We start from the raw sequence: 20,691 nt of genomic DNA on the forward strand, positions 1-20,691 counted from the left end.
CAAGTGTCAAGAAGGTTCCATAAGGATTGGAGATCAAACGAAGTGACGAGAATAAGATCGGAGAAAAGGTGGGTTCTACGGCCGATTATACGGTCCGTATAATAGACCGCAGAATCGTCACAGTGAAGTCCCTCACTGATGGGATTATACGGTCACTTATATGGACCGTATAAAATTATACGGACCGTATAATGTGCCTTATAATGAACACAGAAGCGAGAAGTTGATGGGGAGATTTCACGGTCACTTATACGGATCGTATAAATTTATACGGACCGTATAATATGCCGTCAAATTGACACAGAAAGGGATGGTTGCTGAAGCAGTTTCACGGTCACTTATATGGACTGTATAAATTTATACGGACCGTATAAGTGTTCGTATAATGATGTCGGGACAGATTTTCAATTTATAAAAGAATATCCCGAGTTCATTTAATTCATTTTATTTTCTCTCTCCACGAATCAAGAGCTCTCTAGAACTTTCCAAACTCCTCATATACAAGAATCCAAGTGAAATCAATGATCAACTTCATCAAATCAAGGGAAACAAGTGCAAGAAACTCACTAGGGTTCATCTAAGGCAAGAAATTTCATGGGAAGTGGAACTAGGGTTTTGCTCAAGTGAAGTATTTCCACTTAAAGTTCAATCCCACACCATCTAAGGTAAGTTTTATGGTATTTCTATGTTATTTAAGGTATTGAAAAGTTGAAACACTTGGATTGTGGAAGGGTATAGGAAATGGGTCATGAAAGTGGGAATAGTGTAAATTTTGAGTAGTAGTTTGGAATGAATCATGAATATTGATATGCTTGTGATTGTAATTACGTTAGGAATGATGTTAAGAGTATGAGAGAAAGATTAGATGAGAATGAATGTAACGTTGTATTATGATTACGATTATGGATAACCTTGAGAGGAAATTGTGGGGATTGGATAATGATGAATTTGACTAAAGTCATTGATGATGATATTACGAATGCTATTTTTGACGTTTGGGAATTGGTATACGATACAGAGAAAGTAGTAGGAACAAAGGAGATTCTGCTCAATTTTCTATAGCTTTAGTTCAAACACGCTTATGTTATCGATTATCTAATATGAGTATAAACTCTCTTGAAGGTAGAAACATGAATATTGAAGAGGAACGTTCAAGCGATAGAGTAGCTAAACGAAAGAGGTGTGTAAGGCTAGTCCCTTTTTTCTAAGGCATGATTCTTATGACATGATAATCTTTATCTCTTCATGACTTTCCTACATCCAAAAACTATGAGTCAATCTTAGTAAAGAGCTTCATATGAGATGAGAGAAGAGATATGTTATGAGTATGATAATGATGAGTCTAAATCTAAAGAGTCTAAGGCCCGTGATATTATGTTTCTACAAAGCTAATGATTCTTATCATGATCCATTGATGTTGTTCATTGTATACACTCACCTTATATGCTAATTCCTTCAAGGTGAGGCAGAATGCTTATGAATGCTCCATAACGGAATCGGGGATTCATGACCTTATGTCACCCGGATAGAGTATAGTTGTTCTGAGTTCCCAGTCATGCATTATGATAATAGTGTGATCAGAATATGCTAAGTCTATGAGATGTACATGATGATATCATACCGCGCCTACATGGCTGGGCAGACACCGCTAAAGCAGGCAGCGTATACACCATGTCTAGATGACATGGGCAGACACCACTAGTGGGCGGCATGAGATGGTACCCCGGACGCGGGAGGCTTGGACGCAGGCTAATGATTATCACACCGTACCTATATGGTCGGGCAGCTTATATATATATGCATACATGATATGATGATGATTATGAAGTAAGTTAGCATGCATTATTTCAGTTTTAAATGACAGTCAGTTACAGATCGCTCTTCACTCGATGTCTCCATATTTCATTGATATATCATTATTGTTTATGCCTTACATACTCAGTACAATATTCATACTGACGTCCTTTCTTCTTGGACGCTGTGTTCATGCCCACAGGTAGACAGGGAGACGGTGCAGATCCGTAGGAGCTACCAACAGATTTACAGGAGCACTCCATTATTCCGGAGGTGCTATTTGGTTTATTCTTTTGTGTACATATACGTATTTTGGGCACGATGGGATCCTGTCCCGTCCATATGTCTAGTACTCTAGTAGAGGCTCGTAGATACGCATGTGTAGGTAGTATGGTCTCACGATGTTACTATTGTATACATAATATTATTTTGATAGCCGAAGGGCTTATGCATATAAAAGTAACTATGTTTCCAACGAAAAATGGTTTTCCTATGATTGAGTATAAAGTAATGAATGTACGCTTAATGAGTATAATAAGTAATAGAATGAGTGGTGCTCGGTAGGTAGCCCCGGGTACCCGTCATGGCCCCTAGTCGAGTTGTGACACCAATAAAAGCCACTACTCAGTCGGAGTGACATAAGGTCGGTGATCTCCGAATAAATTATGGAAGTTCGTGTCGATTCCAAAGAAATAACTTAATGATGATAAACATGATAATATGCCAAGAATCAATAAAATAACTAAGACATTAAGATTTGGAAATACAAAGTATAGGAGTGGAGCGAATTTGCTATGGAACGCTCATGTTCATATTCTAGTTGGATTCGTGCCAAAGAAAGAAAGAGAAACAAACACCTTATATACCTTATCCGTCAAGCCACCACTTAAAAGATCCGTTACTTCGGTGTTTTCCCTTCACCCGAACCTATATATCGAGAAATACATCTTTAATCATACTTTCATCATATTTCCATCAACTTATAAGCACTAATTATTGAAGACTAATTTGGGTTACGAAAATTTGGGCAGCATTTCCCCATATTATTTACCTCCTCCAAATACCAAAACAACTCCCAAACAATACCAACAATATCATCAATATTCTACAAGATAAATATGCACAATTCCATCCAAACTTTCTCCAAACCTCAATCCATAAGCCAACAACATCAACACAACAAACTATAACTTTTATTCTCATAAATATTCCTAAATTGATATTAAGAAAGAGAAATTCATACCTTATCCTTGCTAGAATATGAAGATCTTCAAGATTTACTTTGCTTCCAAGCTAACTCCAACACAAAACGAAACTAATATCTCGACTACATGTTGTCCGGACCTCGATTAGTACTCCGTAACTTGAAATTACTCAAAATCCTCACTTTTATGTGATATATAGGCTCTCATATGTTTGATGAGATTTCTAGAGCATTTGGGAAATTTTTGTGAAGAAAAAAAATGGGGTTTTGCCCCTTATATAGTGTGCTAAAGTCGATGGCACTGTAGCATTACTGTAGCTGCGCGCCCTGCTCTGCCCACCTAACTTGTAACGTTCATAATTCTCCATTCCGATGTCGTATCGTCGCGCGGTATGTTGCGTTGGAAACTAGACTTGACGAACTTTATTTTAGGCTTTTTCTTTACCTCAAAACTCCTCATATACTAAAAGATATTCTTCCTCCAAGTTGGGCCAAAATTGCCCCTCATAGTTTCTTCAAAATTCCAACAAATTTAATTTCATTGATTCACTTGCCTTTAAATCCTTCCATAGCTTGTTATATGAACTTAAACCCTTATAAACATAAGATAAGTGCATCTAATCTCCTGTATCCTCCTGAAGGGTAACTCGAATCTCAACATATGAAACTACAGGGTGTAATAATCGCTGATGCCGGCCTTACCCCCAACTATATCAAATACCGGTCTATTACGACTATCCCCTGACTTTGGTCTGAATATCCAGGGCATAAGTCTTTTTTCTTCTTGCGAACGTCGTAGGCCACAGAACTATGGCATATCGTTCCCCACTTTATCAAGGGTTCAACATAAGTCAACCCTTATCCCCTGATCATATATCAATTGTGCCAACTGACGCGGAGTAATGTCAAGGCTCCGCCGATAGTTCGACACTTAATCATCTAACAATCTCGCCGACAGAGCGATATTTTTAATCTGTGTCTGAAATTGGGTGACTCATTCCATGGGGATTCTATGTCTGGACTTTCAGTGCAAACGACTTCGAATCAACCTCCAAGTTCATAAATTTCACTCTCTTGAGTTTCAGGGCGAAAACCACCAAATCGCCAACCAAATCATAGATTAATCCACTAATAAACGAGGGTAATCAAGTATATATATAAAAATAGAGTTAGATTCTTACCCTCACGTTGAAACGAGAAAAAAAAACACTGTGAAAATTGCTCAAATTTGAGCTCTAGAAGTTCCACAAATCAATTTTGATGAATGAGGGCCAAGTCAAAAATTTTATACCAGCCACGTCCCAGCACGACCACGTGTGTCCGCTGCCTTCACAATTCTTGTTTCTATAGTTTAAATATCACGATAGGGATCTCATGATTCAATCAAAATACAATCTTGAGGTCATTAGATTTGCCTGGTGCCATTGATTCTCAAAACGACATCTAAATATCAAATACGAACGCAACACGAAAACTCGTTCGATCCTCATAAAAATCTAATCATAACTTGCGGAAAAGTTGAAAATTATCATACAAATATTTTTGGAGCTTTCAAATCATGAATCTGGCATCATTTAGTCAACTATTTGACCGTTCATGAATCTGGCCTCGTTTAGTCAACTATTTGACCGTGGTCATTCTTATTCTTTGAAATCACTAGTTTTCAACTTAAGCGTCGAAATCACTCCCAAACTATCCACCTTAGTCCGGAAACACCATAGGGACCTATAGGAAATTTCAAACCTCGATTTCAGGTCCATTTACCTCAAATGTTGACTTTGGTCAACTCTCATTTTTTTCCCAAAGCCTTTAGTTTTTTTGTTTTCTTCTAGGAGACACATTCAGGTGCCATTGTATTGACTACAAGAAATGACGTTTTCAGTCACGACATTTTGTAGCAACTTAGTAAGTCGCTACAAAATGCAAGTTATTTGTGGCGACCCAACATAGTTGCCACAATAACTGACTTCTCAGTGGCGACCCTTGTAATTGCCACTAAAAATGCTTTTTAGTGGCGACACTAATGAAGTTGCCACCATATATGCACCAGGTAAATATAGCTGAGGTACTTGTGGAGACCATTAATAAGTCGCCACTGAAAGTCTTTTGTGGCGATGTTGTCGCCACTATAAGTAGAGCTTTTGTAGCACCTTTCAAGTCGCCACTGACTCGTTTGTTTTGATATTAGAAGTGCAATGGCCGATAGTGAATTAGAAGCAAAACACCCGCACCCGCATAGAATTAGTTTTCCTTTATTTAGAGTCCCCCCCCCCCCCCCCCCCCCCGGGCGCTGAGGGAAGTCAGGGAACTACTGCTGCCAAAAACAAGGTCTGTTTAATCTTTTTTTATTCCCTTATTGTATAAGTTAATTATTTGAATAGAGTTGTCCTTGGGATGACGGAACAATGTTTCCTCTAGGAAAATGTTCCAGTGTTTGTTAATTTAAAATAGTTAAGATCCATTTCCTAAGCAAAGTGCACCAAAATGCAGAGTCATTTTACTTTTTAATATCCCAACTCTTATTTTACCTTTACTTGTTTCATTATGATTTGTGGTCGCCCTTCATACTATTAGCCGTAAATTATGAAAATTGTCACAGTGATATGGTATTTTTTACCCTTAATAACAGGACGAAGATTCACGAACCATCTCAAATGGCGTTAATCAAGGAGGAGTTTGAAGGCACTTATGTTTTTATTTTTTTGGTCATATGTATATGCGTACAAAGACAATATGAACAATGAATATTGTATAGTGTGTGTAATAACTGACTTTTTAGTAATATTTTTGGTGTTTGTTGAATAATATCGAATGCTTAATATTGGTAGCCAACTAATAGAAATGTACCTGCATATTAGTTTTAGAAAATTAGGTGCCAACTGGGAAATATATTAGAATTTTGACCATTACATTGGTCGGGAAAAAAGGCTTCAGTGGCGACTTAATCTTGCCGCGAAAACTATTAGTATTTGTTGCGTCAGATGTCGCCACTATATATCAGGCTATAGTGGCGAAAAGAGTTGCCACTAGAAGTATAACGTTTTGTGACGACAATATATAGTTGCCACTAAAGGCTAACTTTCAGTGGCGACTTGCCTGACATCCATTTTGTGAAAACTTCTCTTGTGGCGAGAAAGGTCGCCACAGAATGTTTGGTTTTGTGGCGGCTATCATGAGTCACCAGTAATAACTTTCAGTTACGGCTTGTAGTGCCACGACCACATTTTCGCCACTAAAACATTTTGTAGCGACAATTTGGGTATTTGCAGCGACTTTAGTCGCCAATAGCGCATATTTCTTGTAGTGTTATAACCCGTGTCACCCATTCATGCAAGTTATAATTCACATGTTGAACCTATGAAAAGTGTCATTTAGAGAAAAAGGATTCTAGCACTCAATATGACCGGACGAGTTGTTACAACTATCGAGAAGATATCAAATTTGAATTGTCAATTCCAAATGGATACGTACAATAGCAAAAACACTTGTTATGTTTCATTTTCAAATAAGATCAGTAAAATACTAATTATAAACGATTGAGAAGATATCAGATTTACGTTTTCAATTCCCAATGGACATGTATAACAACAAAAATAATTATTATTTTTCACTTCTAAATAAGATAAATAAAATACTAATTATAAACGATCGAGAAGATATAATGATTTACATTTTCAGTCCCAAATGGACACATATAATCAACTTTACCCTAGGATTTTCGTTGTTTATACCAAAAATGACAATGCTATTCAAAATTTAAATTAAAAACTTGACTGTACAAAACCTTATTAATAGATAATTATAAAATAATTATTTATTTTATCATCTAAAACATAAAATATTGTCATCCAAATATCTTTGACTTCAGAAAAATTAGATTTTTCGGCATCATAAACAGCTTTTTTGGTTACCAAGTAGGAAACCACTCAAAGTGGACCGTTTCTCCCTCCGGTCTATCCAAAGGCTGTAGTATATATATCACTACCCCTAATCACATTGTTTATTACCATTCTAAAGTTGCTTCACAGAATTAATCTATTGTTGTGTACTTGGGTCTACTTTTCGATTTCTCCAACCACTCAGCTAGACGTCGTGTCGTATCAATGTAAGTAATCTATAAATCTGCTAAGTAATTCCCTTTTTTTTTTTCATTTATTCCAATTTTATTTATGATATTTATGAACTCATTAAATTAATTACTTTCTGTGTACCTTTTTGAGGATCCCAAACATCAGCACCTGATGGGGCGAAAAGGTGTATGTATGTCTGGATTTTGCAGGCCTAGAACGTCTGAGGCTTTTATCCATGTTAAAAAATAAAATTCCCTTTTTAACTCTAGCGTATGAGAATAATTAAATTTAAAAGGTGATATTTTTTTCATGTGTACATAGCTTTTGGTTCAAGATCTCAATATAGCAGTGGAAAAGGAGATAAAGAATTGGTTAAAAGGGTTGTTTCCTCTAGTTTTTTGTTGGTGTGACTTTACGCTGTAATTATAGATCTCGCAGAGTTATCAATGTAGCTTTTGTGAGATCGTTGAATTTTTTTAATCTTTAATTAGAGATATATGAGGTCTCTTTGGGGAATATCAGGTAAAATGATAAATAGTGATTCATAAGTTTAAGACTCGACGATATAGAACGTTTCGATAAAAAAATACTTTATCTCTTCGTAAACTTATTCGATATGAATCTAAATTATATAAGTCAATGATTTAGAACATCAAACCCAAAGTCCGTGTTCAGACAGCTCAAGATTATTGGGAGCCTAAAGCCAAACTTTATTAATAGCCTTCAAACTCAACTAATGTTCTGTGTTAATTCAGACATAAATTTTTTAATTTTTTAAAAATAAAATTTACATATTTAGAAACTATAAAAAAAATACTATAAGTCACAATAGTTAAAAGTTCAAATATGTAAAATGTATATAAAATATCATGCTCAAAGAAAGTATTTGTTGACCCTTCAAATAGTAACTAAGACACATAAATTGAAACAAAAAGAGTATTATTAGAATGTAAATTAACCATCAGACACTATCAAACACATTGAACCATCAGACACTATCAAACACATTGACTTAGTATTTATACATTGACTAAGTAATTATCTTTTTTTAAATAAAGATCTTATAGTTTTTTACCATAAATTTTCAAAAAAATAATAGAGGAAAATTATCATAGAATTAACCAAAACTTTAGTTGTTCCTCACACAAACGACATTAGTTTTTAGTGTGTGAGATTCTTTTGTATGACAAGTTGGATCCAAATCTTACACTTTTGGGTCCGCTAATTTGTGAGACAAGAAAAACCTCACAAAATTAGTGTCAGTTGTGTGAGGCACGAAATAATTTTTGGGCAATTGGCGCGAATGCCCCTCTTTTGGGCTGGTCTTTAGATTTTGCCCCTCAAAATGGTGGTCTTTAATTATTGTCCTTCCGAGCAAAAGCAATATAGTAAAAAGACATTACTACCCCTAACCGTTACATATAAAAACAAATATCGTTATTCTCAAATCCATTCCTTCTTTCATATCGTTAACCCAGCCCAACTTCGTTCCCAATTTTTCACATTCAAATCGTTGTTTCAAGCTAGATTTCTCAATTGATTTTGCTGCTACAACATCAGTAAAAGGTACAAATCTTAATTCAACTCAATTTAACGATTTTATTGAGTTTAGATTGTTAATATTTGAAAAAAATCATCTTCTACGACCTGATTATTAAGAAATAGATGACATATAGCTCAGATTGAACATTGCGCATGATAAAATTAATCAGCAAAATAGAATTGATTGGATTTATTGCTTTGTTCTGATTTTAATTACTTTATACCTTAATTAAATTAGTATACAATGCTTATTTACTTGAAATTGTAATTATAGTAAATTCAATTTAAATCAGGCAATGTTTATCGATTTAAACTTGAATTAAGGCAAACTGTGTACAAATTTAGAACAAGTATGCCGGAGGAGGTAAAAGTTCAATTTACAAAAGAGTATAGTATGCCGTTACTGGCAATGTTCTGAACCAATTTCATAACAAGTATGCCGGAGAAGGCAAAAGTTCTGGTTTATATAGAAGTATAAAATAGTCCAGTTGCGTCTATCCTCTAATTGGAATAACTATTGCAGGCATTTTATTTAAATTGGATGAAGGTAGAGGAGGTTTTTATTTTTTTTTATTTTTTTAACAAAAAACAGTTATTGCATTATCATCAGTAAAACAAAAAGTGTTTATGTCGAAGGAGGCAAAAGTTCAATTTATAAAAGAGTATAGTATGTCGTTACCGGCAATATTCTGAACCAATTTCATAACAAGTATGCCAGAGAGGGCAAAAGTTCTGGTTTATATCGAAGTATAAATTAGTCCTGTTGCGTCAATCCTCTAATTGGAATAACTGTTGCAGACATTTGACTTAAATTGGATGAAGGTAGAGGAGGTTTTCATTTTTTTTATTTTTTTTTAACCAAAAAGAGTTACTGCATTATCATCAGCAAAACAAAAAGTGCTTATGCTGGAGGAGGCAAAAGTTCAATTTACAAAAGAGTAGAGTATGCCGTTACCGGCAATGTTCTGCACCAATTTCATAACAAGTATGCCGGAGAAGGCAAAAGTTCTGGTTTATATAGAAGTATAAATTAGTCCAGTTACGTCAATCCTCTAATTGGAATAACTGTTGCAGGAATTTGATTTAAATTGGATGAAGGTAGAGGAGGTTTTAATTATTATTTTTTTTAACCAAAAACAGTTATTGCATTATGTTAAGCAAAACAAAAAGTACTTATGCCGGAGGAGACAAAAGTACAATTTACAAAGTAGTAGAGTATGTCGTTACAGGCAAAGTTCTGAACAAACTTCTGAACAAGTATGCCGGAGAAGGCAATACTTCTGTTTAGAAGCCATTAAAGTAAAATTCTACAAACCTAAAGAAACTTACACTTCATTAACATACATTTAAATATATATATGTCCACAAAACATAAAATCCTAACTTCATAAGTACCAAACTACCATCATCAGTTCTAATTTCATGTGTACCTATTCCAAATTGCCCCATCGTCAATTTGGCCAGTGTGCTGGAATAACCTCTGTCTTACAAATCGTAATTCTCTTCGCAGATCATCATTTTCTCTACTTAGAGCACCGTAAAGAGCCCTCAGAAAATCTCTGTCTCTTTTGATATCAGCAATTTCATGAGTAATTTGCAAATTTGCAATATTAGGATGGATTTGGTTATGAAGATGGGCATGTTCATGTGCTTGCCCGTGGCCACCATTAACATGTACAATATGTTGATTTTGGTTCATTTTGTATGTGATTATATCTGGTTTTCAGAAGTAAAGTATTTTTTTTTCCTTCTTCCAAAAGTTGTGTTGGTTTATATAGAAGTATAAATTAGTCCATTTTAAATTGGAATAATTGTTGCATGACTTTGATTTAAATTGGATAAAGACGAAGGAGGTTTTTCAGTTTCATGAAAATAACTATTGCAATTTCATTGGAATAACTGTTGCAGAAACAGTTACTCCGTTTTTGAAGAATGCTGGTAGCGGCAGAACTTCTGTTTACAAAATGGTAGAGTATGCCGTTTCAGGCATACTTCATGACTTCACATACAAAGTCTACTGGGAAGGGAAGAACTTAAATTTTCAAAACTAACAACTTAAATATATTTCATTTTGGTTTTTTCTCAAGTGAATCTCTCTTTATGCAGGAAGTTTAACATAAAAATGACACCAAGATGCATCTACGTAGCCTTCAACGGAAAATGGGACACCGCCTACAATTATGTTAATCATGAAACCAAGCTAATACTTGTCAATGATGGTGTAAATTTTCAACAATTCACTCAACAGATATTTGCGGGGCATACACAAGATACTCAGCAAAAAGAGGCCAACATATGGTTTGACACCAGTGAGAAAACATCCAAAGGGATGCGTGTAACAAACGATATTGATCTTCACACTTGCTTGTACCTGCTCAACAACAATGACAACTTCAGAAATTCCCATTTCATATTAGAGTTCAATTCAGCTGATGCAGAGAACAACCCATTACAATAACATCATAATGACTCTATCCTAATGACAGAAGGACAAACCATAGAGGAAATGGACAAACAACTCTACATTGCTTATGAAGAAGACATGTCTAAAGTTGGATTGGATGACGAACAACACATCCCTATTGGACATAACCTTGGGATTCCACATGAGTAGAGCGAGATAGTAACTCCTAACCAGACACCTCAGCGGCTACAATGGCAACCGCCAAACATTGAGCAAGTTGTAAACAATGACCTTTCACAGCATCCAACTTCAATGAATGTTGTATCACTTACTCCGAGCATGACAGTTGAAGAGACACAAACACAGCCATGCAACAAAAGAAAAACACTAAAGAGGAAGATGATACAAAATGATACAAAAATTTTGACACCTAGTGTATCGATTGATCAAATACAAGTTGGCATTTTATTCAAAGACAAAAATACCGTCAAAAAGTGCATGAATAACATTGCAATTACTCGTCATCAACAGTACAAGGTAGAAAATTCATGCGCGCAACGATATTACATCAGATGTGTTGACCTAACCTGCATTTGGCGTTTCCACAGTTCAAGGTTCAGAGGATCAGAACTTTTCAAAGTAGTTAACTTTGAAAAGAGACATAGTTGTTCAATAAATTTCACACCTCTGACATGAGGAATGCAACTTCAAAAGTAATAGCGGAATACATTACAGACCTAGTACGCCATACACCACAAGAGATAACACCTAAATTTGTCATTGAAGAAATGAGAAACAGATATGGCTTACACATTGGTTACCACAAAGCGTGGCATTCCCTCCAACACGCTTATAGTGTCATAAGAGGAAGCCCAGAAAATAAATACACACTTCTACCGCAATATCTTCACATGGTGAAATTAAGAAATCCTAGAACAGTTGCTAACATCAAATGGACCGCTGACAATAAGTTTAAGTATGCTTTTTTCGCTTATGGAGCATCAATTGAGGGTTGGAAACACTGCAGACCAGTAATGATGGTGGATGCAACCTTCTTGAAATCAAAATATCGCGGTGTGCTCATGATAGCAGTAGCAAAAGATGGAAACAACAGCATATTTCCTCTCGCATTTGGTATTGCAGACTCTGAGAATAAGGAATCCTACAGGTGGTTCTTCAGGCATGTGAAAAAGGTGTTTGGCACGCGCAAAAACCTATCAATTCTTTCCGATCGCCACGCATCAATTGCAACTGCAATCAAAGAACTGTATCTAGATACCCAGCATGGAATATGCATCTACCACATGGAGAAGAACTTGCAGAAATATTTCCCATCCGAAGCGATCCTATCACTGTTCTACAATGCAGCAACTACCTACAAACAGGCAAAGTTTCGTACCTATATGTCACAGATACAAAAAATCGACCCAAAAGCTGCAGAATACATAGAAGAAGAACCACCGGAAAGATGGGCACGTTCATTCCACACCAACAGGTGTTACAACATGCTCACAAAAAACAATGTCGAGACAATGAATTCTGTATTGAGGAAAGCAAGGGAGTTGCCAATAATGGCATGTATTGATTACATCCAGAACATGCTGCAAAATTGGTTTTACCAGAGAAAATTGGATGCAACAGGACTGTCCCATGACCTGACATACTGGGCTGAAAAGATTCTGCTTGAAAAGATAAGTAGAGGCTTCACAATGAAAGTAAGTACCTCTTACCAACACACACTTCAATATTAGTTTGGTGAGCAATGCATAGTTTAATTTTAACCAAACACAAAAGTTATGCTGGATAAAGGAAGAACTATGACCCTATTTTTATACTTCGTTCTGCCGGAAGGGGCAGACTCTTATTTTAACTAGCATGGAATTATGCCGGTAAGGGCATAACTATGACACTGTTTTTATGCTCACAATGAAAGTAAGTAGCTTTTACCAACACACACTTCAATCTTAGTTTTATGAGCAATGTATAGTTTAAAATTAACCAAACACAAAAGTTATGCTGGACAAAGGAACAACTATGACCCTATTTTATACTTAGTTCTGCCGGAAGGGTAGACTCTTATTTTCACTGCACAGGAAGTATGTCGGAAAGGACATAACTCTCACATAATCTGAAAATTGCCACAAAAAATATCACTCATTTATATTGTCAATTTCCACAGGTAGAAAACATAACTCCCGTCAAATTTGTTGTCAAAGATGAAGGATATCAATACAATGTAGACCTAAAGAATATGACTTGTGAGTGCTTGGAGTTCCAAACTGACGGGTTACCGTGCACACATGCCATGGCAGTTATAGACAAAAGAAGTTTGCCAAAATCTACATACTGTGCGGACTGGTTCAAGAAACAAGCCTGCCAAGAGACATACAAAGGTGAAATACTATCAGTTGGAAATCAAGACTCATGGATTATTCCACAAAACATTATGGATATTAAAATAACGCCGCCTGATGTTAAAATAAGACCTGGAAGAAAACAAAAACAAAAAGATATCGCCCAAGAAGAGAATCGACAAAATACACATACAGATGTGGTAGATGCAAGTTCTTTGGACACACTAGGGCAACCTGTAACCACAGTCCAGCTCTCAATCCATATTCAAGAAGATACAGGAAGAGGAAATTGTCATCCTAACATCACACTCTTATACATGGTTTATATGAATTTATCTTATGATTCTTGACGCATAATGCACACTCTGCCTGAAAGAAATGACAAAACTTTGGTATTACTAAGACTGAGACTTCAAGCATCTTATCACACATTTATTCTTCTGTCCATTCTTTCTTTTATTATTTTCTTTTACAAAGTTGTTATCTTCTTGTTGCTGATAATAAAAAATTATATAATAGCAAGAGATAAATGTCCCTACATGAAATCTACAATTATCTACCATAAAACATTGAGGAAAAATTAAAAAAATCATCAACTTTAATTATCCATTTTTATAATTTATGCCTCCTGTGGCAGGTATAACAGTTTTTGCCGGGAAAACAAAATTGGTATCCCAAAGACTACATCCTGGTAAGTTTAATAGATGTATGCCTTGGGATATAACAATACTGTTTCTCTCTATTGTTTTCATGTTTTACATTTATGCCGGAACCGGCAGGTCTTCCGCTTACAAAATAAATAAGTATGTTGTTAGGGGCATACTTATGTGCTTTGTTGTTTATAAAATATTTTAAAATGCTGGAAAATGGATAAAACATTCAGCACAATAAAATTAACACTAAGTAAAATACTTCATTCATTCATAGCATAATTTCATTCATACAAATATTGGAGAGGAAAAAAAAGAAAAAAGAAAAAAGAAAAAAAAAACAACAACATAGACTAAAAATAAAAATTCATTCACACTAAAACAAAAATTATGGCGTCTCAACTAATCCCAATAAAATGCGTTCTGACTGTTCAAAAAAGTTAAAAGGTTTTGTCTTTGTTGCTGGTTGTAGCAAGTTCTCTGAACTTAATTTCTACCGGAAAGGGTGGAACTTCTGTTCATAAAATGAGAAACTATGCCGACCCCGGCAAACTCCTATTAAATAACCACCATAAATTTGGTTTTCAACAAAATAACAGCTTTCCGTCACAAATAATCCCCAATAAATGCATTTTGGCTGGTCAATAACTTCAAAGGGTTTGTCTTTGTTGCTGGTTATGGCAAGTTTTCTGAACTTAAATTCTACCAAAATGGGTTCTATTTACAAAATGAGAAACTATACCGACCCCGGCAAACTTCTATTACATAACAACCATGAAGTTGTGGTGGAAAGGGTATAACTTGGATTTTCAACAAAATAATAGCTTTTATGAACAGAGAAGTTGAGATTAAAAATGAACACCATCAAATTACAAAGGGGCTTAAAGTTGAAATTTATAACACAAACAAACTGTACAATCTTATAACATTTACAAAAAACACAAGGGCGCACGAAAAAAAAATTACATTGTGCAAAATTAACTAAGACAAACTATTTTTTTCCTTTCTTCTGTAACACCCGGTACCTTTAACTTAAACTTTGATCATGATCCCAGACTTAGAAAGTCAGATAAAGAATGTGAGAGTTAGAATTTCTCTGTTCAGTTGTAAGATAGTGGTTACGCCCATGAACAGTGATCGTAATTCAGTTTACGCCCATGAACAGTGATCGTAAACTGAAACCAAGAATTTCTTAACATTCTGAAATTTGGCATTTTGATGTCACATGGTTAAATACGGATCGTATTTCGATTTACAACCCGTATTTCAAAAAGAAATCATTCTTCCTAATCTAGGGTTTTTCAATAAAACCCATCTAAAGATTCAAGAATCAAGATTTAGGAAATCTTCTCCAAAATTCAAGTCTTTAATTCAAGTTTTGGAGCAATTAAGGTATGTAGGCGCTATCCACGTGTGGGAACATCCTTGTTCTTCCCCATATTTCAGTATTCCATGATTTCACACCAAGTTTTAGGATTCTAGGTATATTCATGCTAAACCCTAGACATTTGAACCATGATGTATATTATATGGTCAGTTACAATTCCGTTTGATTAGTCTTAATTTACTGTTTTGGTAATTGAGACCCAGTCCGTAATCTATGAAAACCCATAACTTGCATCCCATGGGTTCTATAACACAAGGTCTGAGATATTTTGCTTATTTCCGTGAAAAGCTCGTATATATGCATTTATTATCATGTCTTCATGTACCCATGTTCATGTCAAGACTCAGAAATCATGTATTCAGCTATTTTCATGTTCGGGAGTTGTATTAATACCGAGAAGGCTCAGATAGCCTGAAACTACGTATGCCAACGTAGGATAAGGATCGCTCCGCCCAGTTAGGACGATTCCTTCATATTTTCCCCATTGAGGGATTTTGGATCCATTCATGTCATATTCATGTCTCGTGCCCCGGAAAGGTACGAGATAGCTTAGCTGATCTAGCCGAGATCATACTCCACGTTTCTCCCCGTGGTGGTTCATCTCGGTATTACAGATTATTTCATGCTTACAGTACTCATGTTTATGTTCAGTTTCAGTTTCAATTTCATGTTTATGTATCATGTGCCTGCTATTTATCTCATGTGTTTACATACTAGTACATTCAAAGTACTGACGTCCCCGTTTATTTGCCTTGGGGGCCTGCATTTCACGATGCAGGTACTGACTTACAGGACGATGCACTTGCTCAGTAGGACAACTTTCGTATCAATTTTTGGGTGAGCCCCATTCTCTTCGGGGTTTAGTCAGTTGTTTACCTTATGTCATTGATGCATTAAGGGTATGCTGGGGGCCTTGTCCCAGCAAGTACGTTTTATGTTCAGACTCATGCTAGAAGTTTCATAGACTAGACAAGTCAGTTGGGTCATGTTAGACTTTCAGAATCGGTTAGCCATTTTGGCTCAGTTATGGTATCATCCGCGCTCTTGTTTTTAAACAAGTATTTTATAATTATTATGACTTCATATGTTTTCTTGAAGCCCATCATGTTTCATAATATATTTATGCTCATGTATGCCTCTTAAGGAATTCAGCAAGCCATGTGGTTCGCTCGGTCACATGCAGTCAGGCACCGAGTGTCGTGTTACGCCCAGGCCATGGTTCGGGGTGTGACAAATTCAGCAAGCCATGTGGTTCGCTTGGTCACATGTAGTCAGGCACCGAGTGTCGTGTTACGCCCAGGCCATTGTTCGGGGCGTGACAAAGCTTGGTTTCAGAGCCTAGGTTTAAGTGTCTTTAGGGAGTCTATGAAGCCGTGTCCAGTGGGGTCACTTTTATATGTGTGAAGGCCCCATACATATAAATAGTTGACCACCAAGACATTCATGATTGTCTCACTTCTTTCATATTCTAGATCGTGCAGTTAGAGCAGTATTTTTAGGATGGCTTCCTAATTCGTGCGTGTATGTGTTTTCAGAAAATGCCTTACAAAAGAAAGTACAAGAAGAGGAACACAGCCACCAGCCAAAGGGCTACCGTGGAAGCAGCTCACGAAGAGACCGTTCCAACTCAGGCAACAGCTCAAACCGCCCTTACCGTTACACCTCCTAGTGCTTCAGATGGGGATGTTAGGAGTGCTATCAATATGCTCACACAGCTGGTAGCAGCTCAGGCCCAACGTCAGGAATCTGGGTCAGGTTCAGGAGGTAATGGAGAGTCTTCTAAGACTAAGGACGTTCTCAGGATGAATCCCCCAGTCTTTACGGGGACAAAGAAAGATGAGGACCCTCAGGACTACATTGATGCTCTCCAAAAGATCTTCCGGATTATGACAGTTACAGAAACTGAAGCAACTAATTTTGAAGCTCATCAGCTACAGGGCATTACTAACACTTGGTATGAATCTTGGGAATTATCCCGAGGTGATGATGCACCTGATGCTACATGGGATGAATTTACAAGCGCATTTCTGGACCACTTCATGCCAATAGAAGTCAGAGAGGCTAAGGCTGAGCAATTTCTTAAGCTTAAGCAGAATGACAGGTCAGTTCAGGACTACTATCTAGAATTTGTCAATCTGGCTAAGCATGCTGCACATATGGTACCGGATATGAGGGTAAGAGTGAGGAGGTTTGTTGGAGGACTTGATTCTCATTTGTATGATGGGGCCAACATTGTTGCATAGAATGGGGGAATGACCATCTCCAAGATAGCTGCTTTCGTACAGGGCAATGAGACAAGGCTAAAGGAGGAGGAAGCCTTGCAAAAAGAGAAAGACAAGGAGTTCAATAAGAGAGTCAAGTCTACCAGACAGTTCAGCAGGAATGGTAACAGAAAATTCTTTAAGAACAGGTTAGCAGGACCTGCTCCGTTCACAGCAAGTGCCCCACTCTCCAAGTTCCGTAATGATAAGAAGCAGAATTTCAGGCCATCAAGTTCTTATTCTCAGGCAAGTGTGGGTCAGTCGACTTATACAAATCCGATATGCAGCAAGTGTAATAGGAGACACTCAGGTGAGTGTCGCATGGGCATGGATATATGTTATGGTTGTGGCCAGAGAGGCCATTTTCAGAAAGACTGTCCATCAGCCAGACAGGGTACTGGAGGTAATGTGACGCAGTCCATAATTTCAGCAGCTTCTCGTCACAATCAGGCCCAGCAGAGGCGTGGAACGGCAAGGTCCGGCAATACAGGCGGTGGTCAGAACCGTTTGTATGCATTGACAGGTTGTCAGGATACAGAGGCTAGAGTAGATGTTGTCACAGGTACCCTCACAGTTTTCACCTTTGAAGTATATGCCCTTATTGACCCAGGATCCACCCTATCTTATGTAACCCCTTTTGTTGCTAAGAAATTTGGTATTGAACCTGAAAAATTGTATGAACCCTTTGAGGTGTCCACCCCAGTTAGGGAATCAGTCATAGCTAGACGTATTTATAGGGGTTGCCCAATTTTAGTCTATCACCGTAGAGCCATAGCTGATTTAGCGGAATTAGAAATGGCAGACTTTGATGTGATCATGGGTATGGACTGGTTAGCTTCATGTTATGCCACAATATGTTGTAGAACTAAAGTTGTAAGATTCGAGTTTCCTAATGAGCCAGTCATAGAATGGGAGGGTAATTCAGTAGTACCCAGGGGTAGATTTATTTTTTACCTAGAAGCCAGAAAAATGATTTCCAAAGGTTATATCTACCACCTAGTTCGAGTAAAGGATTCAAATTCCCAGACTACAACTCTCTAGTCCGTTCCAGTTGTAAATGAATTTCCAGAGGTCTTTCCCGAAGATCTTCCAGGAGTCCCTCCTGACAGGGAGATTGAATTTGGAATTGATCTACTTCCCGATACTCAGCCGATATCTATTCTGCCATACAGAATGGCTCCAGCAGAGTTAAAATAGTTAAAATCCCAGTTGAAAGATCTTCTTGATAAGGGGTTTATTAGTGTCACGACCCAACTCCGTAGGCCGCGACTAGTGTCCGCGCTGGACACCCAAACGTACCCAATAAACCAAATTAGCAAACGACAGAATATTTTCAAATATAAAAGTCACTTGGCGTTAGTAATGATCATAAATGAACCGACGCAGTACATGGAAGCCGGTGAGGCTGTCACAGATCATATCATACCCAAACATATACAGAACCCACACAAGTATGTCCACAGACCTCTACAGAACATGACAGACTCATGAGACGGGACAGGGCCCCGTCATACCCCTGAATAGTGTACATATATATAATAGCGGCAGACTGTACCAATATACCGGCTCTGAACAAAAGAGCGCTCCCAATATAGCAGAATAGATGTCCTAGGTAGGCGGTCAGCAAATCTGTCTTCTGTACCTGCGCGGCATGAAAACGCAGCCCCCGAAGAAAGGGGGTCAGTACGAAATATATACTGAGTATGTAAAGCACAGAACGTAGTAAACAAAGTCATCATCAAAGCAGAAGGTACAGAAAATGGACAGAATATCCAGATTAGCAAAATACTGATCATAAAGCATAAATAGTATTTGTTGAAAACATATGTCGTATCTGGTCCCATTGCGGAACAAGATTTTAACCGAAACAGAACTTACAGAGAAGTGAATGTGACATCCGAAGTATCAAATGCATATTTTCAAAACATGAGGAGTGTGTACAGAAACATATATCACATCATATCCGGCCCCTGCCAAGGGGCTCAGCAAACAGAACGTGGCCACCCCCCCGACGCTGGTGCCACCATACATAAGGAACAGAGTAGGGGATAACCCCGTCACATAACATATCATATTAGAAGGCCATATCAGATCATATCATATCAGAATGTGTGTACATGGCACAGCATACTCCAAAACCCATGTACATGTATATCTGCCCCCTCACATCGAGGCACGGCAAACAATGCAGTGGAATACGCTTGACAACATATCCTGGCCCGGGCTCAGTGTGGGAAACATTGAGGCATCCACGAATGGAGTAGTGAGAAACTAAATGCAATAAAAACACCATATATATTTCCAGAGACTCAATGAAGTATATCGAATGACAGATCAAATCAATGAAATCGAACGGAGTCATAGTAAGTGAAATTCGTATGTCAAAATGGGTTACGGAAGCATAATCTTTCTGAGATCGTTCCCAAGTTCCAAAACAATTCATAAGGCTTAATGAAATATTAAAACAATTTTTATTTAGTAGTTAAAAGAGTAGTTAGAATATTTCTTAAAAAAATGCTCGAAGACAAGTCAAAAACACAAAAGGGTAAAATCGAAAATAGTGGGCCCACCTCAGACAAACGAAGCGGTGGGCTCAAATTACGTATTTTAAGCTTATAAAGTCACCTACGGAGGTTCTGGGGACATTCCATAATTTTCTAGACAATTTGCGGAAGTTTGCACAATTCTTTCAATAAAGCATACTTATAGGGTTCAATTCCATTGAATGAAAAAGGGGTATTTTCAAATGCGGATTCTGATGAGCAGAACGCTTTTCGAGGCTCAAATCCGATCCTAGTACACCTAGGGCATGCCAAAAGAAGAATCGGGATAGCTTTACATACCTTGTATGTTCTTTACGCCTTTCCAAATTCAATTCCCGTTTCGCCCAAAATCTACAATTGGTCACATTTACGAATTCTCAATTTCCAATCTTTAAGTATTCAATCTTTATTCATAATTGCCTACAAAAATTTGGGCAGCATCTCCCCTATACATATAGCATCCCCGAGAATTTAACTCGGCC

The 20,691-nt window shown here is 37.1% G+C and overlaps 1 protein-coding gene across 1 annotated transcript; it reads left to right on the top strand.

The window, feature by feature from the left end:
• The first annotated feature begins 11,706 nt into the window (after positions 1 to 11,706).
• LOC132628481 (uncharacterized) lies at positions 11,707 to 14,542 on the top strand. The gene is made up of 4 exons (XM_060344259.1): positions 11,707 to 12,729; positions 13,194 to 13,407; positions 14,006 to 14,059; positions 14,466 to 14,542. Exons 1-4 carry the CDS (start codon positions 11,707 to 11,709, stop codon positions 14,540 to 14,542), a joined length of 1,368 nt encoding a protein of 455 aa, XP_060200242.1.
• The last annotated feature ends 6,149 nt before the right edge of the window (positions 14,543 to 20,691 follow it).

Source organism: Lycium barbarum, chromosome 2 (assembly GCF_019175385.1).
Source record: "Lycium barbarum isolate Lr01 chromosome 2, ASM1917538v2, whole genome shotgun sequence".
Classification (NCBI taxonomy): Eukaryota; Viridiplantae; Streptophyta; class Magnoliopsida; order Solanales; family Solanaceae; genus Lycium; species Lycium barbarum.

What these genes read in the sequence shown, in the direction of transcription:
- LOC132628481 (XM_060344259.1), top strand. Translation starts at nt 11,707, where the DNA reads ATGAGGAATGCAACTTCAAAAGTAATAGCGGAATACATTACAGACCTA. An exon ending in CTGCCAAGAGACATACAAAG is followed by an intron (nt 13,408 to 14,005) that starts GTGAAATACTAT and finishes CTCCTGTGGCAG; the next exon opens with GTATAACAGTTTTTGCCGGG. An exon ending in ATCCCAAAGACTACATCCTG is followed by an intron (nt 14,060 to 14,465) that starts GTAAGTTTAATA and finishes AAAAGTTAAAAG; the next exon opens with GTTTTGTCTTTGTTGCTGGT.